This window comes from Falco rusticolus, chromosome 10, assembly GCF_015220075.1.
Source record: "Falco rusticolus isolate bFalRus1 chromosome 10, bFalRus1.pri, whole genome shotgun sequence".
NCBI lineage: Eukaryota > Metazoa > Chordata > Aves > Falconiformes > Falconidae > Falco > Falco rusticolus.
The window spans coordinates 26066914-26085927 of record NC_051196.1 but is presented as its reverse complement, the minus strand read 5'-3'; the positions used below and the strand labels follow the sequence as shown (position 1 = coordinate 26085927).

Here is a 19014-nt window from a genome sequence, read left to right as displayed (position 1 = left end):
TAACTCTGCTTCATTACCCAATGTGGTAAATGAATCCTGAATACTTGTAATGTCTAAAAGCTTTCACTGAGAAGAAAGGCTTTTCCTGCATAGCCTTGATTAAAGTCAAACTGTTATTGTCCAGAGGATCAGTAAACTGTACTGAGCAGGAAGAGAAGGCTGCCTGCAGGATAAATAGCCAGATCTGTACAAATGGTGAAATGATAGCAAAGAAAAGGCTTGGTTGTAAAAACAGAATGTGTATAGAGAAGAGGAAGGGTAGCCCAGTGAGAAAGGAAATAGTTTCTAAAGAGAAGATGTAATTTCAGTGTGACAAACTCTTTGTCTGACCTTATGTTCAGGCATTTAGGACTGAAGCTCTGTTAGATAAGCTCAAACGAACATGACTGAAGCAGGACAGTGTAGGGCATAATACATGCCTATAAATGCAATAGAGCTGACAGGCACATTTGATACCAATACCCTCTGCTAATATGTTTCATGTTTTTTACTGTTATGTTTGCTGTATGAATCCATTTGACCTGCTAATGAATTTGGCTTATGCTTGAGTAAGTTGACCTTTCTTTCTTTTTCCTGTCTTACTGCACAAGATCCTTGACCTGGTTTGATACGCTCTGCACAGTCTAGACATGAGCCAAAGCGTGAGGGATCTGGCTTATTCTAAACAAAGTTACAGGACTTCAGAATGAAGAATGTTTTTTTGCCATGAGCTTCCCCTGGTGTTTCTAAATGTAATATTATAGGTAGCTTCAAGCAGAGATTTAGTTTGGATATGACTTCTACTGTATAGGAAGGAATAGGCAATGATGAACATGTTAGCTTGGAATAGTGTGGATCAGCATGGCAAGCACTTAACCTTCCCATTCTCATAAAGGCCTGTGGATTTCAGTTTCTTGGAACATTACAGGATCAAATCCAAATTATGCCTAGACCAGTGAAATTTAATACCATCATTACACAAAACAATCCACAAAATCAACAGCAGTCTGAAATCTCTGGAAATGCAAAAGAATGATGGCATAAATTTCAAGACACAGTAATATGGAAAACTTTAAATATTTTAAGTTTTCATCGCACTCGTAAGTAACCAGTTTTTGCAGCTAAGATATTGTCACTTCCTCTGTTCTCATGTAAGTTTCTGGCAGAAAGAGGCTTTCAGGAGATTTTTGTGGCTTTTTAGTGGTATACCCCAAAACACACATAGGCTTCCTCATGAGGAAGCAGTTATTATAATATGGGGGGGGGGGGGGGGGGGCTTGTTTCCATCTCTCCATGACTCATGCAAGCAGCTGAGAACACAGTTAAAATACGAAAGCCGAAAAGGAACTGAGAAGAGGGAGTAGTTATTCTACTTCTCTTTCTCTTGGAAGAACTAAAAAATACATAAATTTAGGTCAGACAGGGTAAAAATATTCCATGCTTTTTTCCCTTCCATGCTGCTTGGGCTTTGTGAGAGATAAAACCAGGCCCAGGATATGGTTAAAACAAACAAGACTATTATTTACCTCATGCATTGAAAAAGAAATTCAGTTCATATTCTACAGTGGATTTAAAATGAAAGTTTTTTTCACAGATCTGCTTATCACTTTTGCATATAAAAAAAATTCAGCAGAAATGAATTAAAAAAATAACATAGAAGGAAACAAGGAAAAAGTCCAAGTATTTTTGCTGATGAAAGGCAAATGTTAGAAGAACATTCATTAGATGATTCTTTCTCAAAAACATGACCCAAATGGAAATCAAGAGCTGGAGAGCAAAGAACTACCTGGGAATGTTAGTTTTAAAGAAACATGTGAATTTAAAACCTGTTGCCAGCAAAATTACTTGTCTGTACAAAGACAGAGCCTCTTGGCATGCTATTAATTCTGAAAAGGGTAATTTTTTGTTCTTTTGCATAAGCACTGACCAGCAGAGTAGAAGTGTGATCATGCTCTCCCTAGACACTTCTCAATATCATAGAATCTCATCAATTATTTTTTACATCATTACATTATAAATTAAATCTGTAAATGGAGAACAGGGGCAATCTTACCTTTCAGAAAAAATGTGCAGAACAGGATTTTGATCAGCAATTTCTGTCTGTATGTGAAACACAGTACAGAGAGGGTTTGTTACACCAAGGCAGATTTAAGCTGCTCCACATCCACCATGCTGGCCCTGACCACTAAGTTGCCTTGACAAAGCAAGGGGAAAATTTATTAGTAGGAAATTCTTATGCAACTGAGAGCTGCTACAGCCTCTCCTGTTTCATCTGCAGGCTGATCTAGGCTGAGCAGGACAATGCCTGATGCATTAGCCACATGGTGACAGTTATGGAAACCTTCCAGGCACTTAAAGGCAGGTGTGAGGAATCTTTACCAATGCTGCTAGTAGACTTCCAAAATATCAAACCAGCCATTTCTCAGCAGATATCATTTACACGTTAATTTAGTTCATGGCATTCCTTGTACCTACTTTGAATATATTCATATGCTACCTGCTTCCTCTGTTTATTTCCATTTAAGGTAGTTCTTTCCAAGATGGTGTAAGCACTGTTGTCATTAGACATCAGGCTTGTACATACTATTGCCTAATGTTCCTAGAGAGAGTAACCATCTGCAAACATATTGTTGAGGTTGTGACCTCTGCAGTTGTAAGCAGTACAACCCAACAAGCCCGTAAAGTTTCTTCTTGAAAAGAACATGAATATTAAAATGGTAGTTAAGACATTTCTCTTCCCTTCTTTCAAATATAACCATTTCAAGAAATTATTGTGATACATTTTCTGACATGTTTTTAGCAACGTTTGTATAGCTTGTGTGGAAAGTATGTTTTATGAAGTAAAAAATTAATACAAAAATCAGTTTTTGCACTGCATAAAGACTCACTCCAATTAATGAAATCAGAAGAACTCTGGTTAAGTGCAAAGCCCTTTCTCCACTAAATTTAGTGCACTATAAGACTTAGAAAAGAACAAGCTAGAAGAAACTCGTCCATCTGTGCATTAGACTAAATTGGCTTTTTTTGTTACAACCACAGCATCATTCTAGCAAGTTTGAAATTATCATTATATCTATTTTGTTAATTTATGCATAGCAATTTCATTGATGCTAAAATGTCTTGCTGAAGGGCTCTAAGAAGATATATGTCATTCTGGACACCGGGATATATAGAACAGACAAGTGTAGTATATGAACATTTCAGATAAGCTGTAATATGGCTAAAACACAATACAAGGGAATTTTTACTTTAGAGAAATTGAAGAACCAAGGTCTTGATGAAAGTTAGTGACTTTCAGTACCAACAGCTCATAGGAATTTGCATGTGTATTTCGGGGCTTTTGAATCTCATAATTTAGTAAGAGAAATAACTAACTTTATCCTTCCTCTGGAGAGAAAATACAGGAAATCTTAGTTCATTTTTGGAAGGATGGTTGTTTAGTTTGGTTGGCATTTTTGTTTTAAAGAAGAATCTTGTTTCCTTTGCACTTAGTATGGAAAGAGCTTGTTCTCTGTCAAGTTAGAGTCATAAGATCACACCACTTAACAAATGCCTCCAGAAGATACCGAGTCCTCAGCACCCTATTCACAGACTCACTTCTAAGTGGCTGCATTACTTGCTAATGTAGACGCAGCCAACACAGTACATTAGCAAAAGGAATTGCAGTTACTTTCATAGTTGTTCTCCCTGCTTGGCTGCTGGGTGATGTAGAGAGTTAATGGACAGAGATCGCTGTTCTGCCAAATTCTCATTTTGTTGTTGCCATGTGGGACATTGTCTCTCCATTCTTCTATTTCTTACACAGGGCAAGGATTACAATTTAGCAGTTTATTTTTCCTTGCTCCTACAATACAAGAAAAAAATAGCCTGGAATGGAGTCATTCCAAGAGCGGCAGAGGAAACAGCTTTATATATTTTGAGTAATTTCCATGTTCATTCCTTGCCCTGAAGATCCTGCCATTCCCGTTAGGAATAGATTGTGGTCTTGTTTCAGACAAACAGTGATAATCACTACAGTAAATTTGATAAGCAATTATTTCTCTTGGCCCTCGACTAGTAAAGAATTTAATTTTAGAAGGCATATTGCTGTATTAGCACTTTAAAGGTTGTTAACCAGAGGCCATCAATTTGGAAGCAGAATCTCAGTTTTTAAAGTATGGACCTCCCAGAAACTCATTAATTTTTAAAGATACTCAGATCTCTACAGTTGAGCATGTTGCAGTTTTGTTAGATCAGTGCTTTAAAGCCCTTATCTGAGCCTTGAGATAGTGCCATGGTGATGTTAACTTCAACACAAAACATAACAGGTGAGAAGTGCTATTGCCCATGGGGACTCTGCAGTGTCTGACTGCTCTGTGTGTATGCCCACATGTGAGTCTTTTCAAGGATGCTGAGGACAACAGAGGGTTTGTGGTACCTTGGTATCCTTTGAAGACTGCTGAGTATTTAGTATAATTACCTCTTTGGGAAACACCAGTCTAGAGTGGGATAAAAGGATCTTTTAGACACAGTGCTCCCCTCTAAGTATTTCCTACATGTGTATGCTGGTTTTGGCTGGGGTAGAGTTAATTTTCTTCATAGTAGCTACTCTGGGGCGATCTTTTGGATTTGTGCTGGAAGTGGTGTTGATAACAGGGGATGTTTCCATTGCCCCGGAGCAGGGCTGGCACAGAGCCAAGGACTTCCTCTGCTCCTCAACCCACCCGCGAGGGGGCTGGGGGGCACAAGGAGCCAGGAGGGGACACGGCTGGGACAGCCGGCACCAGAGGATAAAGGGATATTCCATAATATATGGCATTGTGATCAGCATATAAAACTGGAGGAAGAAGGAGGAAAGCAGGGGACACACATTTGGAGTTAGGGCATCCTACGGCGGGGGGAGTGGGTGAGCAGGCAACAATGTGGTGCTTAGTTGCTGGCCAGGGTTAAACCAAAGCAACACGTCTCATATTAACAGAATGTTATGTGCAGCAGTTCAAGCCATCTCTGGAAAGTATTTAACCATTCATTCAGATGACATGACCTCCTAAGAAGGGTTTCATCACAATTTACACAACAACCAAATGTAGAAATCACCAGCAGTTTTAAAACAGTTTTACAAGGAGCCAGATTGGATGCATAACCTTCAGACAAAAGTTGAGTCCAGTCACTGTGCCTGTTTTCTATGTACCTTTCTCTATAGCTGTTCTGATTTATGTCATATTTTTGTTGTCAAAGTATTCCTTTTTCCAAATCTCTGTCCTATTCTGTATAGGAGGCCGGGAATATGCACCAGAGACTGTTGACTAATGTGTATTTGTTGCCAATGGCTGTAAGGAAAGTGGAAGTGCAAAGCAGCAGGAACAATAAAGAAAAAAATAAAGGGCAGATGCTCGTGTTTCACAAAGCAGAAAGAATGTTTTCTATCTGCAGCAGTGGCATTGAACAGTGACAGAGCACCAACAGAGAACTGTGGTGCATTCGAGGGAAGAAGGAAATTATGTATTAAATTACAAGGGCATAAAGGGGCATAGGACATGGTGATTTGATTATTTCTCTAATACACAAGTTTGGGATGCATATAAAGTGAGAGCTGATTGTATGCCTGACAGACACAGACTCCCTTAACAGAAGAAACTCTGTAAAACAGGTCAGTTCTGGGGCATGAATCCCAGCAAAAAGCAATGCATACTTCCCTGTTAGCAAGCATGGTGCTTTTACACCGATGACTTCCCTGAGTGTTACATGTCCCTCTGAATCTAACTGCAATCAGGGATAAGCTGCAGTGAAATAGATTTGAAGGTGCCTCTTGGAGACTGCACAGGGTGTGTTTCAGTCTGCAGACTCCCTGAGGAAGCTATAAAAAAACATCCTTTCAACAGGTTTGCAGCAAGGCTACAGCTAATTAAACAACTGCAGGTGATGAAACACTGGTCCTGCAGTGCAGACAACAGCTTTACTACTACAAGTGCATGGCAAGTCTAATTCAAGGCATTCCTGTACTTCCTGGGCTTGGCCTCCTGTGTCTTGCAGACCAGCAGCACTGCAAGAGGCTTGGGGAAACTCCCCAGTCCTGGGAATTTGTAACGTGTGTGGTACAAAACCCTTTGCAGATGCGGGATGGACAAGGCTTGATGCACAGTCTGCCTCTTGGCTCACTGCAGAGACAGTGCTCATTTGACTTTATTTGAATAGATTTTTTGTGAATCTCAGGAGATGCTGTTCTGTCTGCTGCCTGAGCAAGTTCTCACTGGGCAAGAGGCATGCAAATGTCAAGTTTCCCCTCTCAAAAGAGGATATTGTACAAGCTTGGGTAACTGAATTAACTGTGATCATACAGCAATCCTTCATTAGCCTAATTTTCTTAGTGTTTAGTTCTTCCTTATCCAGGTAAAGAATGTTGTGAGTTCCTTTACGCAAACACTGAAAAACTTATTTTCTTAATGAATTGCTAATGTCACACTGTGTGCTGTAAATCACAGGAAGTGCTATTGGGACTTGACACAATGATCCAAAAGCATGAAAGGTTCCTGATTAATTTCTTTGCAGCTTGGCTCATATGGTGGTAATGCTGTCAGGTGATATGTCAACTTCCCAAAGGGACATTTTCTGGAAGAAATCACAAATCTCAAGCATATAAAGTGTATTTTTCTCTAAGAGATTTAGCTGGAGTTGCCACTTCCTTGCTCTCTTTCCTTTGATAAGTATAATCTGTTTCTCCATTCATTTCAGCTAAAGCTGTTTTTAAAATCCAAATACTTTGAAGGGAGGCTTAGCATGACAGAATGGAAATAAACTTCCCTTGCAAGCACAACCCCCTCCTACCACCCAAAAATTATGTTTTGGGTTTTTTTTTCTCCTCCTTCAATTAAAGAAAAATGTTTAATCATAATTTAACATACTAAGGAGCAGTAGAAATTATAGAACAAGGATACATGGCAAACATTTCAGTGTGAAGTGAAAATGGAAGCTCAGACTCTGGAGACCACAGGAAAGATAAAAGGAAAGCACAGGAACTTGCATTTTCATGCAGGGAAGTATAAAAATCTAATCAGTATTCATACCACACAGCTAAAAGAAAGGAGATACAGCCCAACAACAGTCTGTATTCAGTGGAACATGAACCCAGAGCTGTTTTGGGTATGGTGCTCCTAAAGGACCCTATTCCCCTTTTTCATTCCGCCATTTATCTTAGTATTTTCACCCGGCCTTCATGTATCACCATGAGTCTGAAATCTGAACAAATTTACTGTGCCAGATTTTCCCCCCAAGGTAACTCAATGAATGACGCAGTTATTATGTGGATGAACCTGGCCCACTATCCATCTGCTTCCGATGGGATTAAACTCCATCCAGGGTGGGAAATCATGAACATAAAGGATTACAATTTTGAGAACAGAGAAAAGAATTCAAGACATTTTTACATACACTGTTGACCATATAACACCTAAAAATTTGGACAGGTAAATGCCTGAATTTGCACCTCAATCCTGTAATTTTCCCTACTTGGTTTCAATATTTTTCTGGTGTAACAAATATGATGTGTCAGAGCAACAATCTACATCACATCAGCAGCTGTGCATCCAAAATTAGCTTATGATTACATTCAATAATGTACTACAGTTACCTTGCCTTATCTAAACAACTAAACTGTTAGGAACTAGGTTTTCTGTTTTACAAAGGATTCAGTATAAATTTTTCCAAACCAACGTAAAACAATATTGAAACATTCACAACTTCAAACACAATGTCCTTCAAAAATTAAATAAATTACAGGTTCAACAAAACCTTTTTTCTCATTTCTGATTTTAATTTCTAAGAGTCATTCAAAATTGGAAAAATCTAAATACTATATGTTCAAAAAAACTGAGACGGAAACTTCAAACTGGAACATTCCACTGCAATTTTCTTTCAAAGACAGTCAAGAAAGAGAGCATGTCTGCAGAAATGCAGGTGACAGAAAACATTTTTAGAATGAGGAAGAGCTCCATCACAAGAAACATCTATCTAGTGCAATAAAAAAGCTCTTCAGTTTGAATTCTGCATCTCTGGAACATAGCAGAAGTGTCCAAAGGCTCCTAGACACAAACAATTTACTCCTATTCGGCACATTTGATCATTGTGATCAGTTCTGCCTCATTTAGGATGCTAAACAAAGGAAAAAGGGGTTTGTTCCTGCTGCTAATACTCTTTCCCAAAGCTCGCAATAAGCCTTACTCTAAAACCAAGACAACCTTTCTGCTTTCTTTCCACTGCAGGTTTCACTCATTAGGTAAAAAATACTTCTGTATAGAGCATCCTTTATAGAGAAGTACCATTTCTTGTCTAACCTCACAAACGTCTGGCTTGCATGATTCAGGACTGACTAGTAGTTGACAGGATCCCTTTAAAAGCTCAGCTCTCCCTGTGACATCCTCAACATCCTTTATAGAGGTAGACATTAATTCTAGGCAGTGCGAAAGTTAGTAGTGGTAAAGGCACCTCTATCTCAAAAGCTGAAAAGGTCATTTTGATTCCACTCACTGTCTTTACCCTCTAGAGTGTACCAAAGGGAACCTTTTTTCCTATTTTAACTCTGTATCTGAGTTGCAAAGACAGACGCAATGACAATAAAGGGGAAAACATGCAGAGCTGCATTACAAACCAATTCATCAGAAAACAGAGCACGCCTGCCTTACAAATTTGCCTGCAGCTCTTGTCTCTGTGTTATTTTTAAACTGCCTGCAGGTTGCAGATTCTTCAGTGGTCCTTCTCCTACCAGTGTACGCAGAGGATTTAGCAAGGCACAACTTCCATTACCATGAATTTAAGTTACCAAAATTCCTGACACTTTAAAATTCAGCACCCTTCATCTTCCCATAAACTTCTTGCTGCAATTTGATTATTCACAAGAGGGCACCCCACATCTCATACAGCCTCTCTCTGTGGCAAGGTCAGTATAACTCAGCTCTGCATTCCTGATGTTCTCAGCTGCCATACATCAGCCTGTGAAGTGCAGCCTGCAGTTGCTATAATCAGCAACCGGGGCATCACACTACAGATTATTTGGCTCATCATGAAAAACCCAAGAAGATAGATCCAACTGACTGAACCCAATGCTCAGTTTCACAACGTTGTTATCGCTCAGACATGATTGTCTTGGCACCAAAGCCATCTGCTGTACAAATAAAGGCTACGTGCAGGCATAGGGCATTTTTTCATCACACATCCAGGACACAGACTTCACACTATTCCCAGCAAACCTGCCCTGCTTCTGTGGGAGGCTGGACAGGATAGAGTCGAGACTTGATATCTGTAAATGGGAGAGCTTCTATGTGCAGGAAAACTTAATCCATGCACAATTCCTGTAGAGAAGGGACTAACAGGAAAAGTATTCTATTTATGTCATCATGATATTTCAAAGAAGAAATCAAGAGGCATTTTTCAGCAGCACTGATCACTACAACCGCTGCTGATGTAAACAGAAGCTGCAGATGCTCAGACTTTCTGAGGGGTCAGACCCTGCAGCCAAATGTAATGAATATTATGGTTTGTTTCCTTCTCCTCTGTTGCCTGGTTTATTCTACAGCCCAGAGCAGTACTGCAGAACAATACCCATCAGGTCAGAACCTCTCCCCTCATCTGATTTAGGATGTCTCAGACATCAAACCATTCACACTCTTGACAACCGTTAGGACCTCTAGGAATTACCCTAGCTAGCACTGTGAGAAGCACTGGCCCAGCATCATCGGCAGGGGCACAGCCACATTCACTTCCACCCCGCTGACACACTCAGAGCAGATGACAATGGTGTGATATACGAGAAGTTTGTTTCAGATCTGGAGCTCCAGCACAGAAGCCTTTGCCCTCAATAGGGTACAGCAGGGGCTTGAAAGCAATTTCAATATTAACAGCCAACAAGCTTCAGTCAGAGCAAAATCCTCTTGTCCCACGTGGCTGGTGACTGTCTACTTGTGGGACCAACTGGTCTGTCTCAGCAGCGATGGCCACACAGAGCCTGGTCTCCCTGTGTTGTGTAGGGTTAGGTTGCTGCGCTGTGGATTAAGCTTGTGCTCACTTGACCCTGTACAACAGTCATCCCTCAGCCTTCTACATTACACAGCTAGTTAAGCTGTTGCTCGTTTCTCCCTGCTGATTTGGTGAGTCTTGATTTGGCTTTTGGCTGTTTACATTTTGCAGACATCCTCTATGTAATTGCATGGCCTGGCCCCAGGCTGTCAGGCCCGGGGAGAAATAACCACATTATTCCACAGAACAGTTAGCATAATTAAAATATTGACTGCAGAATAAAAAAATGTGCTGAATATTTCACAGAGTGGTTGGAGGGTTGGCAAGTCTTGGCAGCTTGTTGGCTGCAGGAACTGGCTGATATTTAGGCGCGCCTTCTCCTTCAGTATTCATTGCTGTACGTGGGAACTGCTTTTTGTGCTGTCAACTTATCTCCCAAGCAGCCAACCCACAACCAAGAAAAAATGAACTGACTGGAAATGTGGAGCTCCAAGGGCTTTCTTGTGATTCTTATTGCCAGTGAGACCATTTCCTTGTTATTTATGACTTCAGGACATCTGTCTTAGTGTGTCTCTATCTATTTTTATTTGTGTCCATCTCTCCAAATGCACAGTGTAGGAATTGCATATGGTGAGAATGTACCAGGTGATAAAACCATTTGCTTAAGAACTGCCTGTACCATATGAGAAGCATTAATAAAGTTAAAAAGCCCACGAAAACCTCCACTGCAACATTTGTTTTAGCTACTATTCCTTCTTTGACATTTGCTTTCTATCTGTATTTCATCTGTAACCAAAGTCTGAGGCATAAAATGCTTGTATTTCCACAACCAAGAGGGCAGAAGGGGATGGAAGAAACTCAGTTGACAGGGCTTGTAGAAACTACAGAAGATCACTACTGGGCACCTAGGGAGTTCTTAGCTCCTTTGCAATATCTCCCCATTCTCTTTCTTAGGGAAATATATGAGATAATAAACATTGCTAGAGACACACAGATTTGGGTTTGAATGACTTCCTGGTTCTGTCTACATCCCCTGCTATCTGGCAGAAAAGTTAAAATTATCTCATGCTACCAGTGTTAACATGTGGATGATGCCTAAACCACTCTGCAGACACCTACATCCTGAATAAAATGCAGTAGGATCAGTTACTTGCCAAGGTACTGCTTTAAATCAGCTTCTTATTTTAATCTTCACTTACATGCTTGAGAAATTCCTGGAATGGTAGGAAGTGTTTAAGCAGCAGTGCAGTCTCACAAGCAAGGACCAGGGACAGCTGAGCCAAGGAAGTCCTATTCCACTGTAGCTTCCAGGGACAAGGGTCTGATTTACACTCTGATCTACAGCTTTTTTGAGATGAGCTAATGTTGTGAACATTTCCATTCCCACTCAAGGGATGTCACAAAAAAATGGCCAAATGCTATTTTCTAAGGCTTCTGTTACAGCTTTAAAGTAATCATAATAGCAAATTAATAGCAAATCTACTCTGCCATTTTCCATTCTCATTGGCATCTCTGTCATCAAGAGTAGCTCTACTTCTTCAAAGCTTATTTCTGTGATACTTCTCACTTTTCAATATGCAGTTAGGAAAGGAGCATACTATCTTGGCACTCCAGCTGTGGTCTGTAGGCTACTGCCTTCCTTCTGTGGTAGGCTCATTGCTAGTTTCTGCCCTCAACTTAATACTGACCTCCAAACTGTAAATCATAGTATCACCTTGGGTAGACACCTTTCTTTTAAAGGAAAAAAATATACTTTTACGCACATTTTAAATCTCTTCTAAATTAAACCCCAAGATAGACTCTGTGGAATGACACAAAAGATGCTTCAAATTCAGTGCACAGAAAGAGAAATTCACTGGGCATGCACAGCGTGGGGCTTGGGGGTGGGGATTGTTACAGCCTTTTCTCTGTTCTGATAGTTCACATGGCCAGGTTTTTGGTTTGTCTCCACTGAATGATTCATCTCTATTACCAGTATTTTCAAAATTAAATGGAAGAGGAGGAATGTGTTCATTCCCCTGCTGTGTTTAATAATCTTCCAAAAATTGTTTCCTGTTTACTTGGAAATCCCCACCTCCACGCTGTGATTTAAGCATTTTCACCCTGTTAACCTAAAAACAAAGCCTAGAAGATGCTGTATAGTTTTTATCTTGCAGTCATAAAGCAATTTATGATAAATGTTGTTCCAGAGAGAAATTACTTGGAAATGTATACATGTTCATAGCTCCACATTGCTCATTTAAATCATAACTGATTGTTGAAAAAAAGATACAAATTGTATTCAGTTTTTATTCATATAACATGTCTGGTGACTGATGGCAGCTTCTCTTTAAACAATCACTGTATTGCTGCTCAAATACAAATCTCAAAGGCATCAATAACCCCATTTGCAACTGTGCTTTTTTTCATGGTACTCGCTAGCACACAACTGTGAATAGCCAGTATGTATTGTTTTGGGCAAGACTTGCCTATAAGCAAAACTTACGGTGTATTTTCAGGACAAAATACTAAAAATACCTAAACTGCTTTTCCAGCTGAAGCATTATCTCTGAATTCCTGTGGCTTGGCTGGACAAAAAGGAAAGAATTTTCCCCTTAGCTTCCTCAAGGAATAAATTTGCACAGTAGTTCTAAGATTTTACTTACATAGCACATATCAAACAAACTATTCTTATATAAAAGATTTGCAGTAGCTCACACAAGTCAGTGTGTTCTGTGTTAGCGTATGTGAAAAGAGTTCATTTAAAAAGCAGCAATATCCTGTGGGTTAAGAACAGAACTGGAATCTGGGAATTCAGAAGGGACCTGAGCTTTCTCACACTTCCTCTCAGCTTTTCATAAAGGTCTAAATTTTCCTAAATGAACATTACGTTTACGTGATTTAACTGGAGGCCGCATGGGCCTGATTTACAGATGTGTTAAATTTCTACTGCTCCTATTAAAGCTATTGGGAGCTCTCAGCTCTCCATGTTTCAGAAGGCTGTAATGCAGTTACATGCAGCCCTTGGGAAGGAGAGTAACACCATTACCTTGGTGAGTACCAGGCATGGACAAAGGTAGGAAAAGTGATGCAATAAAGCACAGGGAGTACAAATTCAGCACACCCCCCTCTCTGTGGGCCTAATAGCCCTGATTAATCCATGAGGGATGACAGCAGTGCAGATACTGAAATATTTGGCATCCAGACAGGTACTGTGCAAGACCAGAGTCAAGAGAGGAGCTGGTAGGAAGCACTGGGCTGGCACAGTGAGGTTGGATGCCTCTCTGGCTGGCATCCTTCGCCTGGCTGCCAGCTCCAGCAATGCAGACACGTTCTTTCAATGTCTTCCACTGCTTATCTCTGTGACTAGACCGAATGCTTCTTTGCTGGTGAGACTCCATTTGTCTCCCATTTTTAAGCCTATGCTGAAGCTTTTTGTCTAACAGCTGCATTTCCTTTCTTCCCCTCTCAGATGAGATGGAGCAGTCCCCTGCAATGCGTTCTGACTACTTGGTCTCAGGGATTCGAACTCCGCCAGTGAGGAGGAACAGCAAACTGGCAACACTGGGCAGGATCTTCAAACCATGGAAGTGGCGGAAAAAGAAAAATGAAAAATTAAAGCAGACATCTGCAGGTAGGATGAGAACAAGACAGTGATGCTGCACATAGCCAAAGCTTACCTTGGGCAAAATTTGCTTACACAGGAAATGTTAATAGTGATCTGATTTAAACCTAATTCAGGGATTTCAGCATGTTGCAGATTAACAATGTTTTAGGCTAGAAAGAGCCCATATAGGCTGACTTCCTATGTAATACAATATAGTACCTTTAGAAGAAAAGGTCAAATTATGAGTGAAGCACAAACCTCAACACAGACTGCTTTTCATAGGTTGTCTCTTCTCCAAAATAGGCTACATTTATTGCCCCAAGTATCATCACCCCTTTTATTTGGGGTAGAGATTATATATGTCAGAGTAACATTATGAAAAGTGACAGGAGGAAGCCACAGCATGAAAAATGCCTTCCCTCAAGCAGCTGTCTCTGCGGTGAAGGAGCCCAGCACACAGCACTGCATGCTCTTGCTAGTCTCCAAAGATGTCCCAGAAGACCAGTAAGAAGACAAACTCACTTGCCTTTTCTTAAGATAGGATAGTGCAATTCCCTCCACTTGCCCCAATATCCTGTGGAGTGTCACAGGGAAGGACATCACTTCCTGAGGCAGCTCCAACATGCCATATTAAACAACATGAAAGCTCCAATATCCCTCTTACTTGCGCTCAGTGTGATCAGACGGTAGGTTAGATCATAAATCTCAGCTCTACATGTGAGTGATTTTACAAAGGAAAAGGCACAAACAGGCTGACCAGTCCATGCTCCCCAAAACAACATCCTTGCAGTTCTTTCTAAGCACACAGTGGCTGAGACTAGAGGGAATTTTCCACATTGCATCTTTCTCACTCCATTATATGAATACTCTGTTGTTAACTGGTGCTGTGTTATGCTACTACTTCATGCAGTGCTGGAGAAGAAGATGACAGCACGACAAGGTCGGGATGAACTCATTAAGAAAGGCCTTCTGGAGATGATGGAACAAGGTGAGTAAAAATTCTTCGTCTGTTTTATCAAAATATTTTTCAGGACAACAGGAAACACAGAATTGCAAAAGCAGAAACCTAAAACTCAAATGTATGTACAGGAAAACCTTCAATCCAAACAGAGTGGAAAATTCAATATCTGAATTAAGCATGTCTGTCTTCACATTCCTCCCTGCTGCAATCAATCCATGCAGTTTAATTTTTGATGGTTTACCATCCTAAATGCAACTCCATTTTTGTTTGATTTATACATGGTGCAATCTGAACTGGTATGCGTGTTTCATGCAATTACTCTAAAGCTAGCTAAATCCTACTGTCAAGAAAGTCAGCTAAAGCTGGTATAAATTTAAACATACAGATGCATTCAGCTAACATGTACAACCCATGAATCCAGATTTCATAGAATAATACTAATCTGATGTTTTCAACTGTCTTTCCAGTAAATCAAGTTTGTGACAAAATGTATTAGCATTCTGCCTGTTTTTCATTCACATGGAAAAGTGAAGCATTTGGTAGTGTCATTTTAAAGCTTCCCTGAACGCAAACCAGGTTTAGCAGAAGTCATTGAATGAACGATGTGTCAGAAACATGCACAAAGGACTGTGGTTCTGTATATCCCTGCTCCAAAGCCCTGACAGATTCTCAAGGGAGGCAGAGATCTGGGTGACTATTCTGCAAGATCAAGTGAGCTCCCAATGTTACAGACAACTTCCCAATTGCCATTTCCACCTAAAGAGAGATAAAAAAAGTAAATCCATCTTTACTTTGAAAACTTTACAGCAGAAAGTACTGTCATGAAAAAAAGATTGGTGTTTTGAATTTGACCAATCTGATAGATAGAAATTATGCTCTTTGAAACTAATAATTGAGTTTCTTTGTATAAAACAAATGCCATGCCTATAAATAGCCTGTGGGACAATACTCAGTGATGCTATGCTGGAGTGTAACCGAGCAACTGAAGAGTCAGAAAAAGAGCATTTTAAACAGGATTTTTTTTTTTCTTGCAGTAAAGCAATTTTCATATTATTTTATTGGATATATTTTAATATGAGCTTTATGTTCAAATTAAAAAAAATCGATCAAACCATCAGCTTATTCTAAAATGGAAGGTTTTAGAAAGCTCATTTCTAATTCCTGTCCATTGAACTCTTTGCGTCTCATAATTCTAGATAATTAGTTGCCCTATTAGCATATTAGCACTATTGCATAGAAAAACACACCCCATTTCTGCTAGGGGTAAGGAAGTTTCCCATAATCCATGAACTTGAAGACACGCACATCTAGAGCTTTGCAAAAGAACAGTAATATAAAACTTCTGTAGAACCCATTAAATGGTAATAATAGTAATGAAGCAATAAATATCTTTCACGCAAAAAGAACTGGCTGGGAGGAATACAGATGATGCTAAGTTGCAAGATGATTTTAACAAAATTATAATAGTTTATACATATAGTACAGTGAGGAGTGATGACAGGTTGTACTTTTAAAAAGGCAGCTGCAAACTGCTTACCTGTCTGCAATGAAGTTACATAGAGCTCCTATAAACATCAAATTTTCATTACCACCCTGCCACCCAGAAAGGAAAGAATGGCTAACAGTCAGTTGAAGGACACTGCAGCTGCCTGCAAGTTATTTTTCTTTACAGAGTGTTGTGAATCTCCAGGGTTGTTTTATTATATTATTAGTAGAAGCAGCTTATTAACTGGGATAAAAAATTGACCCAAATAATTCTCAGTAAATGATTAGTGCCCTACTTGGACTGAGCTGAAGTGGCAGCAGTTTCAAGGCTAAGTCCTCATTTATGCATTAAGTTGCAATTATCAAAGCAGCAATACTATGCTAAAAGACTACAGTAAATCCTAAAATCCCGCTATTTCATCTGGCTCTACTCCACTTCCAGGGACCTGATTCCTGCTTACTTTCATAAATAGCCCAAACTTGGGATGATGCTGTAGTCTAAGAAACCTCCAGATCTGCTTCATGCATTTACATAGCTGTGTCACACTTCAGTTCTGCAGCACAAGGTCTGTCAAGCAGCATTTTGAACTGGACTGTTTGGCTCAGAGCAAACCACAACGCTAGCGCAGAATCTGCATCAATGTGCAAGCAGCCCTGGGTGAAACTGTACCATCCTTGCCTTGGTGATGAGTCATCCTAACAGGTTATGTCACCCTGTCTCCTCACACAACCCAAACCCCAGCTGTCCAGACACACTGTGCAGTTGCACAGCCTGGGCCCCTTCTGTCCTCCTCTCCTTTCCAGCTCTGCTCACAGAGGGCAAATGCCAACCTGCCCTTGAAAGCTCCTGAACATGAAATACAGCTTCACTCATGGAAACCAACCTGCACTCTGTAAGAGGTCACAGGGTGCAGCGTCTGCCATACAGTGGGTTTCTTTCCCAATAAAATTACAGCCCTACTTCTGATTACTTTGCAATACTCAAGACTGCTGCTTTCCTTAGTATTGGACCTAAGGTCTGTGCTTTCTCCTGCCCTGGATGATCTCTAAAATAGTGTTGGGACCCACTACCAATCAAAGCAGTACATCCACTATGATCAAAGTACAAGCTGATCATTTCTGATCAGGAACATCACTGTTTTAAGTCTCAGGTGCTCCTCAACAGAAATCCTTCAACAGGGTTGTCTTCTGCTTTGTCATTATTTCATTAGTCATTACACTTTCCATCGGCTGGGATCTGAAGGAACTCATGTCTCTGAGTGCAGTTGCATTGTGGCACAGCTGTCAGCAGCTTGCCTTTCCGAAGGATGTGAGGAACGTGCAAAGCAGAATTACCTTGAAAACATTTAGGGAGCTTCCCCTGATATTTCTCCCCATTGTGAGCACAAAACTTATCAGATGTACCTGTACTTACAGCACTGAGAGATAAGGGCTGCCAGTCAAATAATGAAGGCAGCTGTTAATACACTGATGATTATGTATAGGCTGCCTTCACAATGAGCTGAAATGCAGGCAATGAACTTTTTCTCCCTCCCCTTCCCGGTATCATAGCAACTGTGCTACTGCAAGGGCTATTTTAAGAACAGTAACTTTTCACCAAACGTGATTATGAGGCAGACTGAGTGAGCTCAGCGTACAAAAATACTGCATCCCTTCCGCAGCATCTCTGGGCCAAAATCTGATACCCTTACCCAAAAGCACAATAAATTATCTGCAGATTGTCCCAATAGTATTACAAAGGAGTAGTTTGTGAATCTGTGAATGCTAGCTATTTTAAATCAACGTTCAAGAAACTTGTCATGATATCATTGCAAGAAAACATAGCCCTGTCAGGAGCTTCCAGAAAGGAGTGTCTAGGGCTGAGAAATACAACTTAGGAGGTCAGGGGTGGACAGCAGACATGTCCATCGGTATGAAGCACTGGCTAGAGCAGGAAGGAATTGCTTGCTTTGGTTTGCAACAGTGATGTAGGTCTTGTAAATTCTGAGAGAGTTGTGAAGTAAAAAGACAGTTTGTATTCCGAGGACTCTTGCCTGAATAGGAGAATACTAGAAAAGCTTCAGTCATCAAAATGCATACAGCTGCAGGGATCACTGGCACAAAAATCTTTCAGAGTAAGCAAAGGGAGCAGTTTCTAGGTCTGCATGAAGAGGGATTTGAATTTCTGATCAGCTCAGTCACACAGGACATGCTTTTCAAAGCTGAGTAACTAAAACTATGCTCAAAACCTACAGTTTGGTAGGGAATATTAGCAGCCTTGTCTTCGGTAGGGCTCCGTCATTACTGCTGGGGCAGCTGGAGAGCAGCGTGGTGGACATGGAGCCTGACAACTCAGACACATCAGACTAACCTGCGAACGCGCTGCACCATGAGCTATGTTCGTGCAAGGGATCGCCTTCTCCCAGAGCCCTCCGATTTCCCATGCTTGTGCTCATCTTCTGCACAGCAGGTGCTTCCAGAGGACAGTGGCCTTTCTGTGCGTGCACAATGCCATTTGCCTAGGCTGCTCATGCCCACAGGAAAAGGTGCCCTGCTGAGAAAACTGGGTGGATATTAGTATCCAGATGGGCTGGTTTCCACAAGTTTTGCATTACAGATGCTTAACACTGTTAGAGATCGGATGCTGCTCTAAGACAAATCTCAGTCCCCTGAGCACTAGCAGCTTTGAGGATCACTCTTCTCCAGAGGACAGCAGGGAGTTTCAGCTTTCACTGCTCATGGTTTAGTTAAGATTAAATGGTTTGGTGTTTTAGGTACCGAAGGCAAAGCCAACACTGGTGACGATGCCACGAGAGCAACGCAGAGTGACCCTCCAGCTCCTGTGTGCCAGGCACTTGCCTCGGAAGAGGTGCAGCAAGACAGTACAACAGCAGCCACAACAAACATGACCTCGTTTGGTGAGGAGCTGCATTTGGATGAGCTGAAAGAAGATACAGGTATTGGATATAAAATGTTTTCAAAAAACTGTAAAGTGTTACAAAAATATTTCTGCTAAGCTGCTTTATGAAGGGTCAAA

At 40.7% G+C, this 19014-nt stretch overlaps 1 protein-coding gene across 2 annotated transcripts in view; it reads left to right on the top strand.

Moving 5' to 3' along the window:
- Window positions 1-19014, top strand: part of PHACTR3 (phosphatase and actin regulator 3) — a 113995-nt gene that overhangs the window by 47741 nt on the left and 47240 nt on the right. For both annotated transcript variants that reach the window (XM_037402015.1, XM_037402014.1), the window contains exons 2-4: window positions 13418-13579; window positions 14463-14540; window positions 18752-18934. In XM_037402015.1, coding sequence (XP_037257912.1) covers window positions 13418-13579; window positions 14463-14540; window positions 18752-18934 — 423 coding nt within the window. The remainder of the gene's footprint in view (window positions 1-13417; window positions 13580-14462; window positions 14541-18751; window positions 18935-19014) is intronic.